This window comes from Temnothorax americanus, unplaced genomic scaffold (assembly GCF_048541705.1).
Source record: "Temnothorax americanus isolate GAGA-0224 unplaced genomic scaffold, ASM4854170v1 Scaffold33, whole genome shotgun sequence".
Taxonomy (NCBI): domain Eukaryota; kingdom Metazoa; phylum Arthropoda; class Insecta; order Hymenoptera; family Formicidae; genus Temnothorax; species Temnothorax americanus.
The window spans coordinates 1,962,043-1,989,046 of NW_027509475.1; the positions used below are offsets into that span (position 1 = coordinate 1,962,043).

Below are 27,004 nucleotides of genomic sequence, written 5' to 3' on the forward strand. Positions count from 1 at the left end.
ATTGTAAATCGTAATTAGTTACGTCAATCGCGTCAAAAGTATTGAATTAGAAAAAAACCTAGTTTTTTTTTTTAATGAAAATTAGCCTTATTCGTAAAAGACGGCTGTATAATTATGTTTGATTATATTGCCACTAGACTTACAGTCTTAAGTCTTGTTGTTTATCTGTTGCCTGCATTCGTCAGGAGTGGCCCAGATTTGCGCAGCAGCTGATGGAACTCGGTTGCACCTGGACCACGCAGATAGAGGTGAAATATCGCCATTAGTTGAAACATTTTTATTTGCAAATTCAATATTGAAAGCATGTCCAGCGTTGGTGTCGCGGGACACCTTTTGCAAGGCTTGCAAAAAGTATTTTCTCTCGAGAATTATAAAGTTAACAATTGTATATGTCTGTTATTACACGTGCTGTATTGTAATTATTAAAGATCAAACGCAGAAACATCGTTACCCTCCGCGATACGGAGAGTAGATTCAATATTATTTAGATATTTGATGAGTACGTAGTCAAGAGGGAGGTGGATAATTAATACAGTACCTATAGTCCAGTCAAATTAGACAAAAAAAAGGCTTTTGCTCGGAAGTAAAGAGAGATTTATGAAACCTTTTTAGGGTTGTTGGGGGGATGTAGAAGAGCTTATTTCTGAGTTTTCGGGTTAATCGGACCGATGGGTTTTTAAGGGGGGGAGGGGGAATGAAAAATTTTGTTTTTTCGCAGTAACTCGGCGAATTTTGATCGTACATGATTGACTAACCTCTCATTTTGTAGCTCTTTTAAAGCCCTACAATTCATTTTGTGAAGACTCTAACTTAAAATCAAGATTTGTCGAGTTCTAGCCGGTGAAAGTGGGAAAAAATGTATTTTGTCGCGGTTTTTTGCGTTTATCTCGTTTCCATTAATAGATAGAAAACTCAGAAATAAGCTCTTCTACATCCCTCTAACAACCCTAAAAAGGTTTCATAAATCTCTCTTCACTTCCGAGCTCAAATGTCTAATTTGACTGGACTACTAATAAGCTGCTTAGTTAGCGCATTAAAAAAAAAAGAACTGCGAATTTACACAAACGCCGTATCTTTCATGATACTCGAACAGCGAAGGTGTTGCATATAAACGCGTGCCAAATGTATTCCCGTGCATGGAACTCACTTGCACGTGCGGCGAAGGAAAAATGTCAGATTCCCGAGGGGATGAAATATTTGTAGATTAAGGTGAAATATTGCTTTGCGGTGAAATATCATGCCACTGCGCGCTAATGTTTAAAACATTAAAACCCCGGTCGAAGGGAAATTTTAAATACGCCGTTTTAAAAACCATAAACGAGGAAAAATACGTAACAGGCGGGCTCTTATCGGCGGTATCAGGAGTGCAGGAGGCTAATAATAATCCGCGATTCGTTAACGTGTACTCTCAATTGATATCCCGCGTTAACTCGGAGACGCGCTGTTAGCTGTTACATATGTACATGCCAAAGTTGCCGTGGTGCGTGCTGCGCCGCTGCGGGACTGGTTTTGTCACGGAGGGCCTCCCTTTTTATTCCCTCCTCGTTATCACGCACAAGTAGCCATTACCATGGCATTTGATATTGCACGGATAGTTACGCGCCGAGCCGCCGGTTTAAGTGATAGAATGGAAAAGACGATGTTTTACGAAATGAAAAGCGTCGTTCAAACCCCAAACAGCCTCATTTGTGCAGATTACCGTTCGATATTGCCCCTCGATATCCAGACAGCGCGCAAATGTCTAAAAGACACTTTTAAAACATCTTTAAGACATGCGTGCTGTCTGGGTATTAGCATCGGTGAATCTAAGAGCGATCTAATTATAATAACTAATTTTTTTCGGGCGAAGAGTCGTGAATTTCGGGTTAAGTTAAATAAGCGGGAATAGACACACGGCTGGAAACTTTGTACTTGCGAAATAATAAACGTGTAGGACGAAGCAATAAGTTTCTCGTGGATGCCGACTAAGCGAAAACGGATTTCATTTAACAATGGCTATTAGGGGAATCGGAGGATCCGGAAATCGAACGGTAACCAACATCGTGATAGATTCCGAGGTCGAACGGGGACGATCCTCGGGTGAGCGGCTACGAGCTTACGAGCTTACAGTTCGATCGTATTTATTTCTCTCTTTATACTCTTCTTCCGCTGTTTTCCCTCGCGCGTGTACAGTGTCCCTCGCAGATCATTCTATAAAAAGCATTTGGGGGCTGGAAACGCGCATTACACGCGAGAACGCATATCAACGTTCGCGCATTCGCTTAAAGACGAATCGGATTAAATCGCGGTTGCGGTAAATCCTTCCCCGAGGCTTCTCTCAATGGATGCCAGGCTCATTTCTACGACTTTCTTTCTTTTTTCTCTACTTCAGATGGACACGCCGGTGCAGGCGAACACGATTGGGACGTTTATCGGGTCACCGAATCATACTACGAATTACACGCAGGTAAGAAGATCAGTGTCTAAGTTTTATAATTTGTTGCTGTAAAGAGACAGAGATTTATAACGAATTATAAAATTTCTGTAAAAATATCTTTACGAAAGAAACTCCAAATTAAAATAAATACCTTCTTCTTGCGATGGGGTTTGAACGCATTATCTTTTATCTTTGTTTAATATTCTTTAATATTGTCTCTGTGCCTCAGAGCGACGTGATTAATGTCGGTGGCGAATTAGGCAGCGCAGACACGGGATACTTTAGCACGAGTCCACAAATGGGGACATGCTATCAACCTGCGACGACGACGACCACTGCTACTCAGCAGCTCACCCCGCAAACTCCAAATACACCTACGATCATTCTCACAGGTATTATCGCATGGACGTGTATCGGGATTTTTTAACACGTTGACTTATCACCGGTAGTTACGGTAGCTACGGTATTGTAATATTTTATCATTATAATATGCTTATGCTAATGAAAATTAATTATGGCATACATATACATGGTAAAATTTATCGGGCAGAAAATGTGTTAATTTTTTAATTTTACTTGTTTTCGAATAAGTTATACCATTTTTTATAACGTTTTACGATAAAAATCATTATCCATAAAGTCAAAATAATTCTTAATTGTTTATCAATATTTCAAGAAATTAACTTAATCATGAACAATAGGTGTAAAAAATATTCGTACACTAGGAATTTTCACAGAAAATAGTTTAATTTTGATGATAATAAATAATAAACAAATGAGTTTTTTTTTTTTCAAATCATAAAGTCTCTTACCTCAATAACAAAACTTATAGATTATAACATTTTATACTTCAAAACAATAGGGTAAAAAAAAAATAGTAATTTCTGAAGGCACACAAAGTATATATTTGTAAACACCTATGATATCAGTGACAAAAACTAATCTTAGATAAGGAACGTACTTCGTATGTTTGTTTACATTTGAGCTTTGTTTGGTTGAACCTTTTCTTGATATATTGACGCAAACGTCCACAGTCGTTATTCTCTATTTTACGAGAATGGGAACTTGAAAAAGATACGAGACTACACGAGGAAGGAAGAAAAATTATTATTAGGGTGCATAATCAATGCGGAAAGTCTCGCGCAAACAAAGATTGTTGATCGAGCCCATTCAACGATTTAATCTCTTATTGACCGATTTTGTGTACAAAAAATGGTAAAAAGTACACCCAGAAGTCGACCGCACGTCCCTTTAAAGACCGATGAAGATTTATCGTGCATCTTATCAAAAAAGATTCCAAAATTCATGCTCTAACGATTGCTGCAACAACAGAAAAAAACGAGGTATTTTAGTCAGCACTATTCGGAGTGTGATGCTCAATAACGGTTATCACGTCGAATAATAAGAAAGAAGTTTTGGGTCAACACACACACAAGACTAACCGGAAAAAACGACTTTAATTCGCCAAAAATTACCCCCCATTAAAGATAGTGACTTTTGGAATAAATTCACATTCTCGGATAAAAATATAGTATATTTTTGATCGGATGGGAGACGCACAGTGTAGCGAAAAATAAATTGTGAACTGAATCCGGGTAATTCGACACCCACTGTGAAACACGGCGATGGTTCAGTGAAGGTGTGGGGCTGTATGAATGCTGGAAGGGTTGGAAAATTACATTTTAATGAAGATATAATGAATCATAAGCCATAAGCTATATTGCCATTTAAGAAAATAATCTAGCCGTCAGCGCGAAAAAACTTTGACTCGCGCGCGCGGAGATCAATATATTTCCCAACAAAACAATGATCCAAAGCGCACAATTTATAATTAAATACTAAGACATGGCTGTTGTATAATGTGCCTCGACAATTGCATACTCCTCCACAATCACCGGATTTGAATCCTAGGATATTTGTAAAATATTGTCGAAGATGTGTAGTAAGAAAGAGATAGGCATTGAATCGTGCAGACTTTATTAAAATTTTACAACAAGAATGGGACGAAACTTCCTACTAACGAAAAATTTCGTTGATTCGATGCCACGAAGACTACAGGCAGTGATCGATTTTAAGAGGAATACTCGACAAAATATTAATTTAATTTTTATTATTAAATAATTATGGTGTACGAGTACTTTTGTGCCTTCGAAAATCACTATTTTTTGTTATCTTATTGTTTTGGAGTAGGTATAAAACGTCATAATTTATAAGTTTTGTTTTTAAGGTATTACTAAGAAAGAGAGAATTTATAATATGGGGGAAAAAATTATTTGTTTACTATTTATTATCGCACACACAGAAATAAGCTATTTTCTGTGAAAATTCCTAGTGTACAAATAATTTTTACACCTATTGTATAATAAGGAAAATTTTAAACAAAATATTATATAATATTATAGATATGTTTGTTCTATATTTTCCGTATTATAATAGGTTAAAAATTATAAAGAAAATGTTTCAAGTGCTTCGATAAAACTGATAAAAAACCGTACTGTATTGCAGATTTTTCTGGTGCGGATGATCTTACGAATCCGGAATTTGTGAAAGACCTCGGAACGGCGATGATGGGTGATTTTGACCCGGAAATGTTCCCATCGGACGATGCCCTCAGACAGGGCCTTGATCCGATCGATGTGGATGGGCTACAAATGCTCGCTGACCCTACGATGGTTATATCGGATTCCAGCGCCGAAGCCCACTTTAGATTAGATCGACTTTAAGGGAAGAAATTTTACTCATTTACCAACACTCGTGTCGACTATTGCGTAGGATAAAATAAAATTCTGTCCTGGTGTCGTGATTAATTCTTAAGACACTTTGACATATTTGGGGTACCACTTCTTGGGCACTGGCAGATTTGCAGGGAAACGCGCGTCAATATGTATAAATGTTTGTAAATTTTATTTACCGCGTATAAACTTAAGTAGATTTATACGCAGATATTTTTATCTCGTTAACATGCTGTGCATTTTTTTTATCTTATAACCACCCGTACATGATGTCAGATCTGTATTGTTTTTTTTATGGATAGCGTATTTGCGTCTTAAATCTTTTGAAATATTTTCTGGAAACAGGTCAGTGGTCAATGAAAGTTGTTTCCCGCTCGTGATAAACCGATACTTGACGATTAAGTAATATATATAAAAATCTTTATTAACCCTTTTTTTATTTTACACTACTTTGTACATTGTATCATGTATGATCTCTAAGAAGCACAAAAGAAAAGGTTTACTGATTTATACATGCTTTTATCATAATGCAATTCTAGTGAAGTAATCTACCGTTTAGGCCAATTTAAAGTTAGAAAAGACGAACGATTATGCTCCTCAATGGGGGGAGTAATTTAAAAAACGCATAAAGATATAGAAGTGAGAGAGGAGGGAGATGCCTATCGGCGGTACACGCCAACAGCGATCTAGAGTCTTGTTTCCTTTTCCTCATTACATCCTTACGATTACAACTTACGATCATAAAATATTTGTGTTAGTAGTACCTAATCTATACGAATAATTTGTTATTTTTTCCTCTCACTCTTAATATCACGTTCACGTTACACTACGAATTAGTTTAGGCAATACAGGATTGTATTTATTGAACAAATTTAGGATTCGATTAACATTTATCGCAAAAATTACGATTGGATCTGTGATACTGAACGATTAAATCTATAACAAATTTAAAAGCAATCTCACCGAAGAGACTGCATAAGAGTTTTTCCGGGAAACGGACTTTTCTACGTTTCAGACATGCAATCCTGCTACTGATAATCATTTTTAGATTTATCATTTTACTTAAAGAATGGTTAATTATATAATTTCCAATCTCCGTTAATTATTAATTGCTTTTCTCATCGCTGAACGAACGCAGTGATAATAACGAGGAGGAAGAAAATGTCATATGCGTGTACCCTCGGCGGTTGTCAATTGTTTTTTGAAAGTAATACATTATACTTTATGCGCATTCGATAGTTAATCGAATGTGAAATTTAAGATAATTGTTAATAACTGTGAAATTAAGAAGATGACCCTTATATCTAGACACATTGTAAGTAGCGTACCCCATATCTTTCTCGAATAACATTCAAATTCTTCGTTCTAGTTAATGACATAATGTAGGCGATTAGTGTTACGGAATCAGGCTACGGCATACCGGAAGAACGCGGTAGAATCGATGGTATAGCGTAGTCTGAGTCCCCAACGGTGCATAATTCAGCACATACACACACACACCTTTCACATTATATTAAATAGATTGAAATTTGAAACAGACGTAAATCGCAATGAAACCGCTATCGCTAATATTACGTTCATATCTTATAAATATAGATCATCCTCTGTCTGCAAAGATAATTAAATATACGGAATGGTGCTAGGAAAGCTCTTGTGTGTACGAAGTGTAAATGGAGAATGCCTCTTTTGACATTATCGCTCGTTACACACCATCAATTGGCGCGCGCACACACACACACACACACACCTCGTAATTACAGGAGCTTTTTTACACGATGAAAAAACCCGCGGAGAGTGCTTCTCAACGGAAGAAATTTTAACAATAATCTTTACATATTTAAAATGTGATTAATGTGACCAAGAGTTGAATCATTGATATATCCAAAAAATTTATTGTAGTAGATGAAATTCTCTTCCCGTTTGCTCTCTCTCTCTCTTACTTACAAAAAAATCTTGTCCGCGTATATGCAAATGCAAGAGGTGCCAAAAGCGCGTAGATATTCGTCATAGATTGTAAGATCGTGCTATCGACTCATAACCGTGCAATATAAACGTATGTATATGATCGTCGGTCGTTTAACGTAAGGTTTTAACCAAGTTAAATGTTAACCAGGATCGTAAACGTCAATTTGTCATTGTCATTTTAACCGTAAATACGAGAAAGGCTTGCAAAGGGAAAATGTAAAGAACACAGAATTTTAACCAGGATCTTTGGAGAAGAAAGACAGATTTTTTTTTATTCCTGTTATATCGTGTCTGACATAATGCGGAACGTACATTACTGTCTTTCGATATTCAAAGCTACGATATATTCAAAATGCAAAAGATTACGGGTAATGTATGCAATATATGGCAAAAATTATAGAAAGGAAATCACTTTATTGTGTTAATTGTTGTGTTACTAATTAAGCGAATTTAATCAATCCGTATTGATCTTCAATTAAATTGCCATCGTTTTTATCGGATTAAAATGTTGTAAAAATGATTATTGAATAAGTGATATAATCTGACAGCGCTAATTTCATCTTGTATTAATTTTAACGAATGAGGGCATAATTGTAATAGTATCGAGTTATCGGCCTCAAAAACATCGTAACGAGAACACGTTTTTATATTACGATCTCTTTAATCTTTGCACAAACACTATGTTTTCGTGCTTTTTCTCTTGCTTATAAATCCCCTGACATTTGTTTTTTTTTCCTTGGCGAATATTCGGTGCATCTTCAATCTAGCTTGAGATGATATTTCATTTGTGAAAAATTTATTTCAAATTGTTTATAATTTAATAGCGAACGATGCCTCGATACTAAAACGAATGATATTTTTCTTAGTTTGAGATTCGACGATCGTGATTGAGAGATGCAATGCCCAGGAGATACGTTACATGTGGAAAGAAAAATCAATTTTTCGCACAGACGTTTTTACAAAATTTGATCACTTCTGTAATACAGATCGTAATATCGGCATCTCTTTAACGATCTGCACAAGCTTGTGATGAAATTCGAAGACAGAATGTATAAATGTATAACATCGCAATGAACATTATGTTTTGTTTAGCGTTACACATACACACAATTCGGATTACGTTACAAATCAATTTTCTAAAGACGAATCTCTTTTTAAGAGTAGGAAGCGAAATGACTCCAACGTAGCACGACCAAAGTATCCTCAGGAAGATTTTACATCTTGAAACGTGTAATCGTGTAAATTCGTACGTGTTTTCTTACTTGCTGCTATACGAAACCACGTTGAAGCCTCAATCGAAACGAATTTTAATGTAATCTCTGTTTCTTTCTGTCTCCTATATGTTTCTAAGTTTTATGCCTAGCTTTTTTAATTTAATCTAACAGGAAATACCTTTCCTATTTTTCTTTTCTCTTATCACACGCATCCTAAAACATACACCACATTTTCTCTTTCTCTCTCTTTCTCTCTCTCTTTCTTTCTTTCTTTCTTTCTTTCTTTCTCTCTTTCTCTCCTTCTCTCTCTCTTTCTCTTTCTTTCTTTCTTTCTTTCTTCCTCTCTCTCTTTCTCCTCTTTCTTTTTCTTCTCTCTCTCTCTCTCTCTCTCTCTCTCTCTCTCTCTCTCTCTCTCTCTCTCTCTCTCTCCCCCCTATCTCTCTCTCCCTCTGTTTTATCGCATCGAGGAGAGGAGAGACTGGCTTAAGATTAATAAGATTGCAAGCCTGTTGTAACGTGCAATTAAAAGAAAATTAAGTAAGCAGCGAATGGAGAAAGCGTCGCTGCCTAGTCTCGCGTCAGATCGATCGGTCGCGTCGATCCGTGAGGGCTTAATGAAAGAAAAAATTTGTAATATTTGTATATAGCCATGTTATATTGTGGTAAAAGAAAAATTACCTATTATTATAAATAATATTATATTATATAAATATATATTATATATATATATTATCTATATGTAATACCGTTACGTTGTTGTACTACATTATTGTGAACACCATTTCTCAGACATCGATTTTTTTAAATAAAAAAGAAAAGAGCTTTCTTTCGACACACACTAAATACCAAGCCAAATATCCGTCACGTTATTCGCCACGCGCGTGGCTCTCGCTCGTGTCGGCTATGCGTACACCATGTGCATTCTCGCAATCGTTGCATTCGCATGTTATCTGTACCGATTGATTCGCGCGCCGGCGAATTGTGTCCAAAATGTTTGTTCGCTTTGTATATGATTTCGTTACATATCATAACAGAGAGACGTTGCCAGATATCAAAGAGATTATACAGCGATTAAAATGTTGCTCCAAGTATTCATTCTCATTCAACTTTTCGTTAATTTTTGACCCGTCGTTTTATCTTTAAGTAAGTAGCGGATAAGTTTGTCGAACAATGCCGGGAGGGGAAGATAAACGCTATTTATGATTTTTCAAGAAATATCGGTGCCTGAACGTTTCAATAACGAGCCTTTTCGTCAGATTGATACTCGTCCTAATCTAACTAATTAACAGTCAATCGCGGCGGATGTTTCGCAAATTGTACAACTTTTGTCATTTATAACCGGAACGACACGATCAATTCGCCTGCGTATTTTTGTAACGTGTTACGAATCAGTCTGCATTTAAAAACGTAATTATCCAAAGCAACGCGATTTTAAATACGTCGCTTTATCCCATAATCGAGTAATATTTGATGATATTGATTTCATTCGCGAAAGATATATACACTGAATAGAGTGATTTTAGTTACGACTTAGATTATAGCTTTTTTAAGGTAAGATAGAAAAAAGTATCTATATATGGAGAGGTAAAAACCACAGTGGTAAGTCAAATTTTTAAAAATATTTTCTCGTGTGCATAGATGCAATTATATATTGTACAGATTGCATCTATGCATATGAGAAAATATTTTTAAAAATTTGACTTATACACCACTGTGGTTTTTATCCCTCCATATAAAAGAAAATCTTTCTTTTAGCACAATCTATTGTTCTATGATTTCTTCCCATATTTCTTCTCGCATTGATACACTTGCAGATGCAACTGCATTTTAAAAAAATGGAATTATACTTTTTTTTAGCGTAAATCGATTCTTCTCATTATTCTGCGTATAAAAGTATTAAAATAAGTTGTAGTTTGTTCTTTCAAATCATTTTTTCAAATAAATACTGCGAATACACATTATTCTTGCAAAACCCTCACAAAAAAGAATCCTTCACATTATCTTACTTTAATGCTTTTATGTGCAGAATAATGAGAAGAATTAATTCCATTTATAAAAAAGAAGTGCAGTTGCATCTTGTAAGTATATCTGTACCTTAGAAGTAAAGTATTGTATCTTCAGTTTTTGTCAAAATGGAGTCAATATATGTTTTTCAATATATCAGGAGCTTTGTATAAAGGGTCTTATGTCTATTATTACTGGTTCCTAAGATACAATATTTAGAAAAAGTCGTATTGAAAATTTTCATGGTGCCTTAATTTTGGTCAGGTACAACGTGTTATTGACATACTATTGTCAATAACATACGTTGTAGGTTGTACCTGACATACGTGTTATTGACATATAGTGTTATACTATTAAAGTACTATAAGAATTTATTAATATGTTAGTTAAATTACTTTATTAAAAACTCAATAAATCAAGTTACTATTTTCATTTTATATCTAAAAAATACACCATTTTCCTATTAAAAACTTTAAACTTTGTTTTCTCTGAATTTATAATAATAAGATACGATTCTTTACTTCCAAGGTATAGATATGTATTATTATGTATATTTGAATATAATCTTAGAATGGTTGATATTTATACTAAATAATGAAAGATTTTCTTCTACTACTTTTTTCCATTTTGTTTTCGAAAATAGCTATTAAAACCAGTCTAGTTAGAATCATCCTGTATAGTCTATTTCCAAGTGCAAAGATCCAATCTCGAGTCGCTTCGCGTTATTCGAATCATATATACGATTTCTGTTCGGCATGCAACGATATATTTCGAAAGGAAAAAGAAAGAAGCTCGGGTACAAAAGAAAAAAACCAGAGGCAAATACGCTCATTCACACATAAATACATGCGACACGCACACACTCACAGAGAAGAATATTGCCATTTAGCATCTAAGTTCCCTGGAACATTTTCATCGTTCTCGAATTCTCCTAACCGTCGATGTAAATAATCGTTTCATATTGTTACAAGTAGACCGATTACGGAACGACAGGGACAGATTGTACATACATTTTCGGGATATTATCGGACGTGCCGATTACACGGTGCATTATCTCTGTTTCCGACGTCCATAATGTATAAGCGCACAAAACCGATTGACGATTTATATGTCTTCTTCGTGTTTTAATCGTGACTTTATTAATTAAATCTTGAACGTCTACGAAGCGTCTGTGTTTTTGCCTAGGTACCTCTCTCTCTCTCTTTATCTCTCATTTTTATCTCGATTGGCGCTAAGAGTTCAGCCCGGAGAACACGGCGATTATCCGCGTAAGCTGAATCTATCATGTAAAATAATAATTTAATAAAAAACACAATAACAAAATACACATTTTTTGCTTTATGAAATAAATAAATGAATAAATATTTTAATTAATAGATATTGTTTTGCTATTGCGCGCGCGCGTATAGTCCAGTCGCCAAGTCGATTGAGCATTTTTTCGATGTTTTTTTTATGTTTTTTGGGTTGTAGAACAAGAATCTGTAAATAGTTTTTTCATAAGTCGATGCAATAAAAAGTTATTAACAATTTATTTGTTTAAATTGCCCTAAGCGATCAAACTATACATCCTATAAAAAAATAAACTGGAGAAAATTTGTTCCTCTTTTCACGGCGAACAAAATGGCGTTTGAATTTTTCCAAAATCTTGATTATTGACGGAAATATGTCAATTTTTAGGTAATTACTGCTTACGCGTCGCGGAGTACCCTATATAGGCGTGCGCGTTCGCACTCAATTGTATCGTTAAAACAATTGTAACTCTGAACTTGTCTAAACTTGTCTTGTAAAAAATTCAATATGTATATTTAATATATTAATATATTATTTAATATCATACAAAAAATAATTTTGGTCAAAAATGAAAAATATAATGAGATATATTTATTATTTATATCGATATGTAAGTTTATATAAAGATTTGCATATATTATTCAATTAAGAACGCGATTATTGATTAATTGTAATATCCAATTATAATATCAATTGTGCAGGAAGTTACTTTTTTTCGGATCTCACGTTTATTCTGTATATCTTACTTGATATATTTTCAAGATGCGTGCTGGATGAACAACATGCACAATCACGCATCTTTGTATTTTCGCGATCGGTTTTCGCGGTCAGTTTTTACATCGAGACATTTTCTCTTATTTTAATTTTTCGCGGAGTATAATTGAGATTAATATTTATAATGCGAAGTAAAATTTTTTCTATACCTACCACATACGTGTGTATGTCCTGCTTTAACGAAAATCACAACTTCTATAAAGCAGGGCACACACATACGCGTATATGTATATATAAATAATATTTTTATATGTATACTTATAATTACACAGTCTGCGTGTGATGTTGATACACTAGGAGCAGCCATTTTACTGATAATAACGTTTTGCTTGATAAACAGCGTACTATTAGTTCGCTGAAAACCATGGCAACCGCTGAGAGAACCAGAGTGAACGTGTTGAGATTTTGAATGCGCTTACAATCGTTCAGCAGAGAATCATAAATCGGTTGCAAACTGTTGCGTTCTGCTGAACGCAGCCATTATAATCAAGAAAAGAAGAGGAAATTGAACGTCCGCATATCGAGGTAAAACACGCCGATATTCAAGAAATCTTTTGTTTGTAAAATTTTTTATGTTTTATTTGAGTCTGTTAATTTACTTAATAAATTAATTTATGACGTAGTTCGCTATTACGAAGGAAACAATACGAATGATCGCAATATGTCATCTTCTTTAGCGTATGAACTGGTTAAATTCGCATAATTATAATAAATGTAATAATATAATTATTAATTAATAAAACGTTTTAAAATTAGATTGACAATACGCGTTAACAATTAATCGAATTTGTTAGAAAGAAATATTCCAATACGAGGCGAGAATTGATTTTGCATTGATATTTCAGTAATATTTCTAATAGTCAATGTTTTAACTTCTGAAATTGATATGTAATATATTAGTTTTCAACATGCAAAATGGAAAGTAATAAAAATGTGACGAAATATTATTTTAATTATTCGTTATTATTATTCACATTATAACAATTCATAATGTGTGACAGTGTGATAATATTTATAATAACGATAGTATAATAGTATTACACTAATAATACACTTATTAATAACTATTCTAGCAACTATACTATCCTTTCTCGCTCTGGTATGGCAGTAAGCGCCTAGCATATTTCAAATAGAAATCTTATATACGCTTGGAATAGCTTCATTTTGACGCTAATAATACGTTTGGACTAGCGTCATTTTGATGCTATGAATATATACATATGAAACGTCCAAACATATAGTACAAGCTAATCCTTCATAACGCTCATTGGATTTAGCAGAGAAAGATAAAATGAAGGACGTTTCTCTTCTCTTCACTATAAACATGATAATGTCAGAATTGGCTACACATCGTTTCGCCAAGACAAAATTATTTAACATTTTACTTTAATATTCTAATTATGTAACATTCAAATATGTCTACAGCTACGAAACATCAAAGTTGAAGCAGCAAGACCCTGTTAAAGTGAGTCCTTGCTAGGGTTGCAAAATGCACGAGAGTACAAAATACAAAAAAGAAATTATAAAAACGTTGCGCAAGATCAGATTACTTGATCTCCAATTCGGTTTGTGCGCAGCATGTGATAGTGGTTACGAATAACTATCAATTTTTTTACATTTTCGTCAGGTATATATTTGAAAGATGCTAGACAAACTGCTTTCTACTACTAGCCGAAAGCTATAGAAAATATACTACGACTTAACGTAATAAACAAAATGATATTATGTATATGTGATGAACAATGATATCATGTAATGAACAATGATATCGTGTAATAATAATCGTAACTTAAAATTACTAAAACGTCACTTATATAATTTCACGACTTAAAATTCTAAAAATGTAATTTTTAAAACTATACAGTCTTTTTTGGTAAAACTTTAATATTGTACAATAATCTAGGAATCTCTCAGAGTTTAGTCTCTGAAAAATTGTACGATTTAATAATATCTATTTTTATCTATCTTAGTTCTTAAACAGCCTTGCGATAGATTCTCGCTATAGTTTTACCATTACTTCTACACTAAATACATATTTCAATAACCATGACTAAGAATGTTTTATTTGATGTATTTAACATGTATAAATCTTGTGTAGATTATTTTTTGTAAGATACGCTCTAATAGCACACATATATCAAACATCAGGCATTGAATAATGCGACATATGTGTATGATTCACGTATTTCTGTCGTTCTCATCGAATTTTATTTTCCTCGATGTTCTATCTTCATGATCTTTTAACTACTTCTTTTACTGACCCTTATAACTATTTTTTAATATAACTAATCATTCTAAATCAATAACTCTAAAAATGCATTACATTTATTTACATTCAGGGAGAGAGAAAGAAAAAAAAGAAAGAGAGAGAGAGAGAGAGAGAGAGAGAGAGAGAGAGAGAGAGAGAGAGAGAGAGAGATTCACGAGAAGTAAATATCTACTGGAGTATAAACAAAAAAGTTATATGTTTGTTATATTAATTTATAATGGGATTGATTTATAAGATTACGAAATATAGATGCATAATTTATTTCGTAATTTTTATTAGATAATTATCAAGTATTATCTCTACTTTTGAAACTTCTCCGCGCCAAAGATGAAACAATAACACGAATGTCCATTAATATCTAAATTAAAAAAAAAAAAAAATTGTGATCATCAAAACAACTAATTCGTCCTCTAACGTTCGTTTATCTAACAAAAGATTGCGGAATCAATGTCGAAAAATCATCTAACTATTCTAACTCATTATCATTTGTGATGCGGTCATCACACGTATGCTTTCGCGATTAAGATATCCTTTAGAGAATTCAATATGAGAAACAAAGGATACTTTGCTTAAAAAATTTGCATTTTATATAATAAAATCATGTAAGCTAGGTAATGCAAATAATAAAAATACAAAAAAAAATACATGTATTATTATATCTATAACATTTTTTCTATATCGATAATATCGTTCGTCCAACGAGAAAAATAGCTTATGAAATACACTTACTTAAAGAATATATTGTCTAAAAAAAGTTTGATTTTGATAATAGTGATCTTAAAATAAGAATAAAATAATCTAAATTAGTACAAAAGAAATACATACATATATATACATAATATATTTTGTGAATCAATAGTTCCACATTCCTTTAATAAAGAGAAAGAATATGGCAGAGAGGTGGCACAAAAACTATTTCTGATCCTCGTATATCTACAAGTGCAAAATTTATCATGAAGCAGGCAGGAAAATGTTGCATTTAAAATCATTTAATTCAGATGCACCGAGAATTAAAAATGTTTATGCCATTTGCCATTAATTTGTTTCGATTGTAAGAAAAAATACAAATGTTGATACTGTTTAAAATAACGCGATAGAAAAAAAATGTGTAGACGCATATGTATACAAATCAGAAAAATGCAGAAAAATCATATTTACAACATTCGATATCTATCTAATGCATCCTAAAATAAGGTCTAACTTAGTGTCAACAATTATTATTATAATTGTTACTTAATTTGACAAACTTACGTAAAGCTGTGTCAAAATTTGCATCGATAGTTCTTTTCACGGTTTCCACTTAAAATGAACATATCGAATAACATGATATGTACTCATACTCCGTTTGCGTATACTCCAATGATAAAAATCTATAGTCAAAATATATTGGAAAGTACAATTGTATACATTAATGGTATTCAGTGCAATTACATTAAGAATGATACTTCACGACATGCAATTCCTTGATTTTTTATTTACGCGCATGAAGTAGTTGAACCATCATAGTAAGTAAATCAGTTGGAGCTCATTGATTAAACAATTATCCACAAACGTATATTATTTAAATATTACAGTAATAATAAATTTAACTGTCGGATGCAAGCGCACGAAACACCATTAGTGCATATTGTATATAATAGTCGCGAAATCTCTACGCATTTACAAACATACATTCATCATAATTGTTACATTTAACATTCTGTATCTAATATCACATTACATCTAAATTATTTCAGTTTATAAACAAATCTCACTTTGGTAAAAAAGATCACTGATATTTCAATACCAATAAAAATATCTAAATTCTCCTAATGATTTATAAATTTTTATCTCTAATAAAAAGTGGAGCATAGCAACGGAGCGATACAATTATTCTTTTGTTTGTTAATTATATGCATCTAATTATATGGCGTATTTCTTCGTTTTTCTTTTCTTATCAGTTCTTATGTAAAAAAAGTTGCTTAGCAATGTATATGGCATTCCATGCCAAGTCGACTTGGGTTTAACCCTCGACCTCTCGGATTTGGTCGGCGATTTTTTATGTTATTGTTCCAACTCTAAAATGCACTCAGAATTTTTTTAGATATTTTTTTTTGTAAAATTGATTTAGTTATAATTTTTTAAACCGACGTATTTATGGCCACAATTTAAAAATCTGGAAAAATTCTCAAAAATCCTGTGCCAGATATAAAAATTTTTAAGCCTTGACCCAAAGTGGGCCGGCGTTCGCTTCTAATTTTTTCGAGCTTTTTTTCGAGTTAAAAAAAAATATTGAAAAAAATTAAAAGTAGACGTCAGTCTACTGTAGGCTGTTGCTTGAACATTTTTGTATATAATACAGGATTTTTGAGAATTTTTTTGAGAATTTTTTTCAGATTTTTTCTACGCGTTTTTTTATTTTAGAAAATTGCTTTAAAAAAATTTGAAAAAATTCTCAAAAATCTTGTGTTGTATATAAAAATGTTTAAGCAACAGCCTACAGTGGACTGACGTATACTTCTAATTTTTTCCAATATTTTTTTCGAAAAAAACTCGAAAAAATGAGAAGCGAACGCCGGCCCACTTGTAGTCAAAGCTTAAAAATGTTAATATCTGACACAGATTTTTTGAGAATTTTTTCAGATTTTTAAATTGTGGCCATTAATATGTCGGTTTAAAAAATTATATCTAAATCAATTTTATAAAAAAAAATCTAAAAAAATTCTGAGTGCATTTTAGAGTTGGAACAATAACATAAAAAATTGCCGACCAAATCCGAGAAGTCGAGGGTCAAACCCAGGTCGATTTGGCATAGAATGGCCCCATATATATGCGGAACTATTCGGAACTATTAATTTCCGAGCGCAATAACTCTGCTCTTCAAACATATTTGAGATATTCGGATAGACAATATAAACAACTTTTATTCAAATTTAAGTACTTGGTAATACTCGAAGAAAGTTTGCAATATTACACTGCAAGCAAACGGAAAGTTAATTTCTTTAGTTTCCAATTAAAACGCAGCTGCGTTTTCATGTTTGAAAAGAATCGTTAATTCCTCTAATAAACCTTTCACAAAGAAACTTGTAAAGAAACATTAAAAAACAGGATAAAATGTTTTAATATATAAATGCTGGAAAGTTTTATCCTGTATTTAAAAGAAGGAAATAAAAGAAGGAAGTAACTTTTTATTTTTTAATTAAATATTCACAATGTCTGCTCGAATGTCTCGTTTGGAAAGCGGAATTATTGATTAGACTCTCCGAGGCTAATTCGTTTCGTATGAAATCACGTGTCTTCAAAGCGTTCACGATTCGTTATTTTGTGCCCGTTTATCATTATTATTAGGGCTTGACGGAGTACTACTGCTCTCATTATTACTCTCACTACGTTTAACTGACAGGACACCTTCATACAAAATACCATCAATATTTACACTAATTTCTAGTTCTCTTCGTCCACTTTCTAAAAAAGAAAGAAAAATTATTTTAATAAATAGTTTTATCCCTTTATATATATATATATATATATATATATATATATATATACAAATAATGTAAATTTAATCTCCTCAACCTTCCTGAACTCACCCTACGGTCTCTCAGACCTACGAAACACAAAACCATGTTAGCTTCAAAGTACATTATCAGAAATAAAGATTGATTTTATTCACTATTTTTTTTCCATAGAAAACATCCCCAACTTTAACAAGAAATCAAAGTTTAGCTAAAAACAAACTTAATGTATTATATTTTTATTATATAAGTCGGTGAGTCTATGTGTCATAGAAAATAAGGTGAGTTCAGAAAGGTTAAAAGAAAATTATAATTTCAATAAAAAAAATTGTATCTCATTGCCGTGTCTGTATCATAGTAAATTTAGAATTTATTAATTCTAAACCTAGACTCACCTCGTGTGCTAACCTGCTGTCTAATGCGCAGGGAGTGTATATTATTTCCCTCCTCATCAGATAACATCATTCTTTTAATAGACGGAGATAAGAGTTCAGCAGCCTCGTGACTTCTCTTCACTTCTGTATTCGAAACTTCCGGTGGCGAACTCACGGATCTACTAGCGTTTGGAGAGGATACCGAATCCAACCTAATCGAAAGATTTTTATCATTAAACTATACATCTCCTTCCCGCCTGTCCATTAAAGCAGCCGGGAGCTCTTATTTACCTGTTTCCGGAGTTTGCGAGATCCAAGGCCTCTCTCTGTTCGGGGCTATTTGCCGGTACCAATGGCGAGTGGGACGACGTTGGAGAGAAGGCTGGCTGCTGTCCCATCGCTGGATAGATATTACTATTGGCTTGACTGTATATATTCCAGAATTGCAGTCCGGATTTAATTCCCTCCGCCGTTGTCGGCGGTGGTGTCGATGTGCTACCTTGGATCATCGGATTATTGGGAATTGTGCTTCTGTCTCTCAGTAGCCTCATCATGTACTCTGAAACTGTGTACGTGTTCGACATTAGAGGTAAAATATGAGAACTGAATTAGAAAGATAAAGAGCTGGAGCGGCGTGCTTAGTTACGCGTTTTCGATAATTTACCATCTTGAATTATAATGATGGGATAATTATGAAGAATGATCGATAATCCTAAACATATGTATATATAAGATGAATAAAACTCATATAATTTGATGATCATTCTTTTCTCTCTCTTTACGAGTTTATAGTCTTATTTATATAGAATAATATTAAAATAATTTGTAATATTATAAAAATTATGATAATTATTCTAAGATAAAAAATAACCAAACAGAAAAATTTTCATTTTGCTGCTGAGTTTTGAAAAACAGGAAATCGAAGTATTGTTTGAAAGGAACAAGGAAATTCATCAGAAACTCGTAAAAAGTGCAATTAAACATATATGAAAAAAATAAAAAAAATCCGAGTTCATAAAACTTTCCAAATTTTGTGTCGAGACAATTGAGACACAATTGTTTCTATGCATTTTGAATTAAAAATCTTTTTGTTGCTTTATTTTTGGCGTTGTCAAATGAGCAATGCATCTTCATTCGCATAAAAGACTAAAAGACTAAAAGATAAATGAGTCACTATGAAGATGAAGCCTCATCAACTTCTGAACTCTACAAATTACTTTTGAAAATATATGAAATCAAAATTAGTTATCTTTTAGAGTTATAAAATTTAAAATAATAACATAAAAGCGACGATGCCGGATATTCATCATTGAACGTCTTACGTTGATAAATATTCTTGATTATCTGAAATGTCATGGATTGTCTGATTTGGATTTCGGTGTTATTCTGAAACATATATATATTATAAAACGAATTTTACAGGCGTCTTTAACTGACAGCTCAATCTCATCTTCTAAATTAAAGCAGCTCCGCTTACTTCGTTATTCTACCGAATAACTGTAAGCTATATAAAACGATGAAAAACTTGTTTTTGTAAGTCAATGTTTCGTCAACGAGAAACTCAAGTTTCGATATTCGTTAAAATCATATCAATGAACTTTCGAGTTTATCTTATACAAACTTATGTTATATTAAAATGCAATGTCTGTGATAGATGGATCGTCGAATACCCAAAGATATCACGATATCTTGACCTCTGAATTTTTGTTGCTGCTATGATTTTTCATGCCGTGGTAAAGCAGCAATAAGTATCCGGTCGCACGAGGAAACGATCGAAGGAGAGCTACGAGTGCGATCGAAGCGCGCGACGTTACCCAGATCGTTGTCGGGCGCAGCGACGAGGTGGAAAGAGAGAAGGAAAGGGGGTAGGGAAATAGGAATGCTCGTTAGCGAGAGCCATCCGTTAACGCCTGTCTTCCGGAGGATCGTACAATCAATTATGCCTCCTTCGCTCTCGCATCATCATCTCCGGGGAGGCCCGAAGCACTACCTACCGATTTAAAATAAACTCGTGTGTGTGTGTGCTCTACCTCCTCTCGTTTCCTTCCTCCGTTTTTTTCTATCCCGTTCCCCCCCTCCCCCCACCCCCCCGATATCATCCCTACCGTCGGGAAGTCTCTCATTTTTGCTCTTTTCTCCGCTCTTTTTCTTTTTCTATTTCTGATTACGACGTTGTGAATTGCGTCTGTCACTTGGAAAAGTATCGTAGACAGTCGGAGTTATCAACTATACGCCAATAGAGCGGCAGCAATGCCAAACATACCTACCCGATGTGTACCGATAACGGAAATCGAATTTTAATCCTTAAAGGCTACTAGATCCATATATGGATCTAAAAATTTATATTTTCGGGTAATTTAATATTAATTAATATTCTTCAGTCTTTTCTCTCTACCCCTATTTCATGTATAATTTCTTTAAATTTGATTGATTAAACCCAGAGTTTTATATATATATATATATATATATATATATATATATATATATATACGCGATCAAGGTTGCGAGGTTCATATATAGACAGTGTGTTGAGATTTGAAGTGTAACCTTTAAGGGTTGATCCAACGAAATTCGCACGTGCGAACAAGTTCCATCTTCGAAAAAATACAAAAGGGACACTTACGTTGACTACTTGACAGGTTTGGTGGAAGATGCGGCGGAGCGTGCGGATGGTGTTGCGCAGCATGCGGATGTCCATTCACGACGTGATGCTGCGACGCTTCGTTCGCAGCCACCGCCATTTGGGCGATGGAGATCGGCAACGGCATCGGATTCTGCGGCAGCGAATTGTGTTGATTGCGTGTCACTAGACTTTCGTTGTTACCGTAATTGTAATTGTTTCTGCGGCTCTCACGACGATTCGTCTCGATCGCTGTTTGGAGCTGTTCTGTGGTCGACAGCGCTTCCTTATCTCTCTCGTATGGATACAGATACTTCATATACCTATCAGCAAATTATTCACGTTAAGTGTATGTCTTTTCACAGGGCAATGGAATCTAAGAACAATGCGTTTGAATATTCATAAGCATCGTAATAAGAATTTAAAAACGTTTTTCGTTTTTCACAGATACAAGATGTATTCTTCGGCCCAGACAGGGACATAAGACGTCTTATGTCCCGATTTTGGACATGCATGCCGTCTGGGGGACTTTATTTTAAATAAAATTAATCTACAACTTTATAGACGTAAAATTCGTAAAATAATTAATTCTAGATCACCCTATTGAGATAAATTTCATTCATATTTTTTCCCCAAAAAGGTATAATGGGTTTTCTCCAAACGATGAATGAATATAATTAGCTCGAGCTCCTAAAAAGAGACGGAGAGACAGTTGGACGTCGTGGCCTCAAGTTAATCAACACCGATTCTCGCCAGATGAATGCTGTCGCGAGCAGATTTCGTTTGGGCCAGGCCGTATTTTCGTATTTTCTCCTCTATCTCGCGTACATATCGCCGAGGAAAGATAGCCGGTTGCCGGAATGATGGATGCGCCGACCGCGGCGGGGCGAGGCGAGGCGAGGCGGCGCGACGCGACACGACGCCGACGTTCCGTCGTGCACACAAAGCGCGTTGCGCGCGCGGAGTTATTTTCACGAGTGCACACCCCTAGCATCGCGCCCGTGTAATTCATATTAGCCGTTCATCCATCCCTCTTCTACCGGCCTGGCCGCGCGCGCGCGCGCGCGCATTTTCGCGTTCCTTCTCTCTTTTCCATTCCCCGCGCGACTTCCCTCTTCTTCGTCGCGCGTCCGACCGCGCGGGATAAGCGGGATGCCTCGCGCCGCGGCCGTCGTCTTCACCGAATCCCGCCGACGAATCTCTATTTAGAAACTCCCCCTCGTCCTTTCCCGTTTCCCTCGCGCGGGGAGACGAGACATCGCGAACGGCAGATAAATCTTCGTCGCCGCGCTGGATATGCCCGGTATTATATAAACGAATATATATCGTGCCAACGGTTTCAGGTTGTCACAACTCGCCCCGCGAGGTGTCCCCGGCTCGTGAGGGATCGCACGGGGGATCCGAGACGTAGACGACACGTCGGCTAAGACGATGCACCTGTACGTCACGCCTCCGACTCGTCACCCTAACGTTCTTTTATCTCCTCGTCGTCGACAGGGAACGCGTAATAACACGCTTGCAGGTCCGCGCGACATCTCTGCTCTCTCCATCAGGAGGTTTTATTTGTCGTATTTTATCAGCTAGTATACTAAAGACTGGTAATCCGTCTTTAATTGGACTTTAACGCGGCTTTGATAGGCGGATCAATTACCCAGATAACACGCATGTCCCAAATCGGGACATAAGACGTCTTAAGTCTCGATCTGGGACATTGCGTTCTGGGTACAGATTCATTAAGCGAAATGCAGAAAGGCGGAGAAACGTATGCAACACGACTGAACGATGCAAATATGCGCGAATAGTCGATTCGCTATCAAAAGCGGGTATCTCGTACGGCGCGGATAGCTCTATCGAGCACGATGATCTTGACGAGACGCGCGTAAAAGTCACGACGCTCTTAGTCATTGCCGCAGATTTCACGCTCGGATGACTCCACCGTCGGCTGAGACTTATTGTATGCGAATTACACGACGGGCCCCGGGCATTATGTTCCTGTATAGGCAAAGACCGGGGTCCCGGATGAGAAACTTCACGATCTACTTACTGAGTTCGCAAAGTAAACGCGGCGGAAGTGATGCTCGCTGGCAGCTTGAGACCTTTGATGATTTCCTGCCACAGCTTCTTGTTGATTACCTCGACCAATCCACCTCGCTGTACCACCAACTTGTAAAGCTCGAACAGATCCAACACGGATTTTGCCATGATGGGAAGTCGGCTGATGGGCGTTCCTGTAAAATAAAAATAATTTTCAATTTACATATACATGTTTAATATCGAAACTTTGGAATAAAGGCTTTGGAATATTATTTTTCTGTGATCTTCTCAACGATAAAATTGGTATTATACGTATTATATGGATGTAGTTAATCCATGAAATACGTTCTTTGTGAAACGTGTCCGAAGAAAAACGACGATATTAACGAATGGAAATGTACAGGGATTTCACGGGAGATTTAAATATATCACAAGGGATTTCCCAAGACCACCTCGGGATTTCGCAAAATCAATGAACGGCTGACGTAGTCAGACTATAGGTGACGCAAACCATCCTTTACCCATTGCGTGATCAACCGAGGCAGATTTCGCGATCGTCTTAAAGTACGACTAGCGTAAAGCCGCTCGGATTTTACGAGGTTTGTCCAGAGATATCCAGCGTAGGGCGTTAACAAGAGCAATAACGAATTCCCAACAATCACGCGAGTGCCGCAGTCTTTTACGATCTTCCTTAGGGTGCATCGCGTCGGATATAAGAAATAAAGAGCGCGGAGAGAAAGAGAGAAGAGAAGTATAGCGGATTAAGGGTAGAAAACGAATGCGCGGAGTCGAAAATTCGATAAGGTTGTATTAAAAGTTATCGATTGGCTGCTTCGCGGGCAGTTCTTTTATGAGCTCCCGCGCGATAAAACGACGATGCAAATGACACTCGTATTCGCGAATTCTGACAGAAATTGGCAACAAGTTCTGCTTTGTCCGCAATATTTGTCCAATATAATGGTCCTCTTAGGGCCGGTTTCACCATCTCCGATTAGTTTAATCGGCCGATTAAGTGCCAACCATGATTGGTCAATCTGCTTAACGACATGTGCGATTGGTCAGTTCTAAATAATCGGTCGATTAAACTAATCGGAGATGGTGAAACCGACCCTTACACTGTTGAATTTGTAGTGTCAAATTATATTCAATTTGAGTTATTTTTAATCATTTCTATAGAGGTCGCCACTGCTCTTACTCAATGTGTCGTTAATTTAATTAAACCAACGGAGTTAAAAAATAACACTGTTTTGTGTTAAAATAACAAATTTCGACATACATGATGGTCAAAAATAACAAAATGCTATTTAACTGAAGGTATTGGTTTAAATTTTATCCTTTAATATTTAACGGTGTATATCAAATGTTAAAAATTAATTGAGCCGTTTTAGAAAAAGACGCGCCTTTGTGGAATATAACGTAGCGGTGCTACGCGCTCGGAATTATACAACGCCACACGTGAAAGCCACACGTTGACACGTAATATCGCGAGTAATATTCCCCTCGTCTCGACGACGCATTCAGACAGATACGAAGAAATTCTTCGGCTAATTCGTACGCGTATTACCGCGCCGCCTACTATGGTAGCCAGGCCATCGAATTTTACGAGGTTGCCCGAGCAACGACTTAACGGAGTGTTAACAAGAGCAGCAGTCGAGCCGCTCGCGACTATCGTGCGCTTAAACTACGTAAACGTAAACGCACACCTTTACGAGCTTTCGAGTTGGCGCAATCTGAGGTTTAGAGTCGCGCATATAAATGCGCGCCCGAGAGCGACGTGTCTGAAATGACCGAACGATTGAAAATCTTTCACGAAACAGCTAGAACCTGAAGAGTAATGCCCCGAAACGTTAAAAGCGCATTTTATCTGCCACGGAGATAAAAATATAAATATATAATTTCCAATTTTTTTCGGTCGTTATTATATTTAATACGCCCTTGCGTCATCAAGCGCATCGGCGATTCAATCTTTTATACATTTTTTTTATACGTTTGATTTTTATATCTCGTCGTATAGACGAGGCTCGAAATTCCCCGATGACTCCTTCGCCGCCGCGCGGTGGTCGCCACTTTCCACGGAGCCGACGAATTTTACGAGTTTGTCCAGAGGCTCGAGTTAACGGGGCGTTAACAAGGGCAATACTCGCGACTATCGCGCGTGCGAAGCTCGCTTTTGCGGCTCTTTACGAGCTCGCGAACGATTCTGTACGAGATGCCTCGGTGTACACGTTTACCACGAACGCGCGCGCAGACAAACACAGACGCAAGATATACGGACAATGAGAAGGAGAAGCGCGGGTTCGCGGCTCTCGGCCTCGGCTCGGCGCGGCGCGGCGCGGCGCCGTATCGCAGGATCGTTTATCCGCCATCGAGGACGATGAAGGGGGCTGCCGCCATTTCTGACCGACGAGAGGAGGCAATAAAACCGCGCTCCTCCGGGTAGGGGAACCAGCAATTTCGGGCTATCGAGCGTGCTCCCTTCGGGTTTATTATTGGCCCTGCAATTATTGTTGATATACGCGCAACCCGGCAACCCGCGCTTAATGTTCCTATGTAGGGCGCGGCGATAAAAGCTGCGCAACATGGCGACCGATAGAGCCAGTCCCTCTCGTCCCTTGCGTATCGCGCGAGGCTCCTCCGGTGAAAATGCAATCGATGGCGGCGGCGATGCGTCGAGCAGCGATAACCTATGCGAGCTAGAATGTGTGTGTGTGTGTGTGTGTGTGCTTTGTGAAATTTTTTTTGATACAATATATTCCGATGAAGAACGCGTCGAGCTTCCTCGAGATCCCAGACAGCACGCATGTTTAAAAGACATCGTAAAGACATCTTTAAGATAACTTTTAGACATATATGTGTCTAAAAGACATTTTAAAGATGTCTTTACGGCGTCTTTTACGTGCTGTCTGGGATAAACCATAAAGTTCGAGATTAAATAATTTCTAAATGAACGATTAAACTAAAAGAATAAAGTAAAAAAAGAAACGTATCAAAATCATGTTGCTTCACCTTATATCGAATCATCCATAAAATCGTAAAGAGGCAGAAGAGGATTCGTGAAGTTGCGTTTATCCTTCTTACGCGATATAATATTCCTCGACACGAGATTGACGAGAAAGGGAGGGACGATACAAAACAGCGGGAGTGAATGCTCAGGAAGATAAAATAGCGAGGGAAAGAGAAAGAATAAGAGAGGGGAATAAGAGAAAGGAAGAGGGACGGACAAAGAGGAGAAAAGAAGAGAAAGAGCGAGAAAGAGAGACAGAGAGGAGGAAGGGAACGTTTCAGGATGCGATTACGACTTTTCTTGGTAGGGCGTCCAATCAGCAGTTATTTTTATAACGGCCGCCGTCGCGCCGTGCCGCGCCATACCGCGGACTCGTCCAAGTAGTGGTGGCGAAGTAGCACCGCGACGAGCAACAGTGGCCATCGCACGTTGGCTTTCAACGAGCCAAAGTAGCCATTCGCTTCGCGTACAGGCGTTACGCGGTATCGTCGGGCGTTCCTCGTGGAAAAATAGCGTGCGAGAGATATTTTATGATAAAAATCACGCACACCCAGCGCGTACCATCCGATCAACCTTCGTTCCCCGCAGACGACAGCGACAAGATTATTGTATATTTTCTGCGGTATCACAATAGAATCAAACGAAGGCGCATTGGACAAACGTCGCTCGGGACCAAGACCGCTTGTTTTAGCTTCAAACGACAAAGCGGTGAAATTACGAGCTATAAAACTAAGATAATTTTCTTAGGAAACTCAAGTGCCACCGTTCGGTCTCGATATAATGTTTCTTTTAGGAGAGAGAGGAGAGGAGACAC

General features: G+C 36.3%; 2 protein-coding genes across 13 annotated transcripts in view; one reads left to right on the top strand and one right to left on the bottom strand.

Annotated features, from left to right (window-relative positions):
- Crtc (CREB-regulated transcription coactivator) overlaps nucleotides 1-11,492 on the top strand; it is a 38,938-nt gene extending 27,446 nt beyond the window's left edge. For 10 of the 11 annotated variants that reach the window (XM_077413626.1, XM_077413631.1, XM_077413627.1 and 7 more), the window contains 3 exons: nucleotides 2,372-2,446; nucleotides 2,646-2,808; nucleotides 4,922-11,492. In XM_077413626.1, the coding sequence (XP_077269752.1) occupies nucleotides 2,372-2,446; nucleotides 2,646-2,808; nucleotides 4,922-5,139 (456 nt within the window). In that variant the 3' untranslated portion in view covers nucleotides 5,140-11,492. Of the gene's footprint in view, nucleotides 1-185; nucleotides 249-2,371; nucleotides 2,447-2,645; nucleotides 2,809-4,921 lie in introns of all 11 variants that reach the window. The other variant, XM_077413638.1, reaches the window with a different exon arrangement.
- A 3,802-nt stretch (nucleotides 11,493-15,294) lies between these two features.
- Nucleotides 15,295-27,004, bottom strand: part of Retn (retained) — a 108,789-nt gene continuing 97,079 nt past the window's right edge. For both annotated transcript variants that reach the window (XM_077413625.1, XM_077413624.1), the window contains exons 5-9: nucleotides 23,197-23,380; nucleotides 21,156-21,475; nucleotides 18,824-19,097; nucleotides 18,554-18,744; nucleotides 15,295-18,108 (exon numbers count right to left, since the gene is read on the bottom strand). In XM_077413625.1, the coding sequence (XP_077269751.1) occupies nucleotides 17,951-18,108; nucleotides 18,554-18,744; nucleotides 18,824-19,097; nucleotides 21,156-21,475; nucleotides 23,197-23,380 (1,127 nt within the window). In that variant the 3' untranslated portion in view covers nucleotides 15,295-17,950. The remainder of the gene's footprint in view (nucleotides 18,109-18,553; nucleotides 18,745-18,823; nucleotides 19,098-21,155; nucleotides 21,476-23,196; nucleotides 23,381-27,004) is intronic.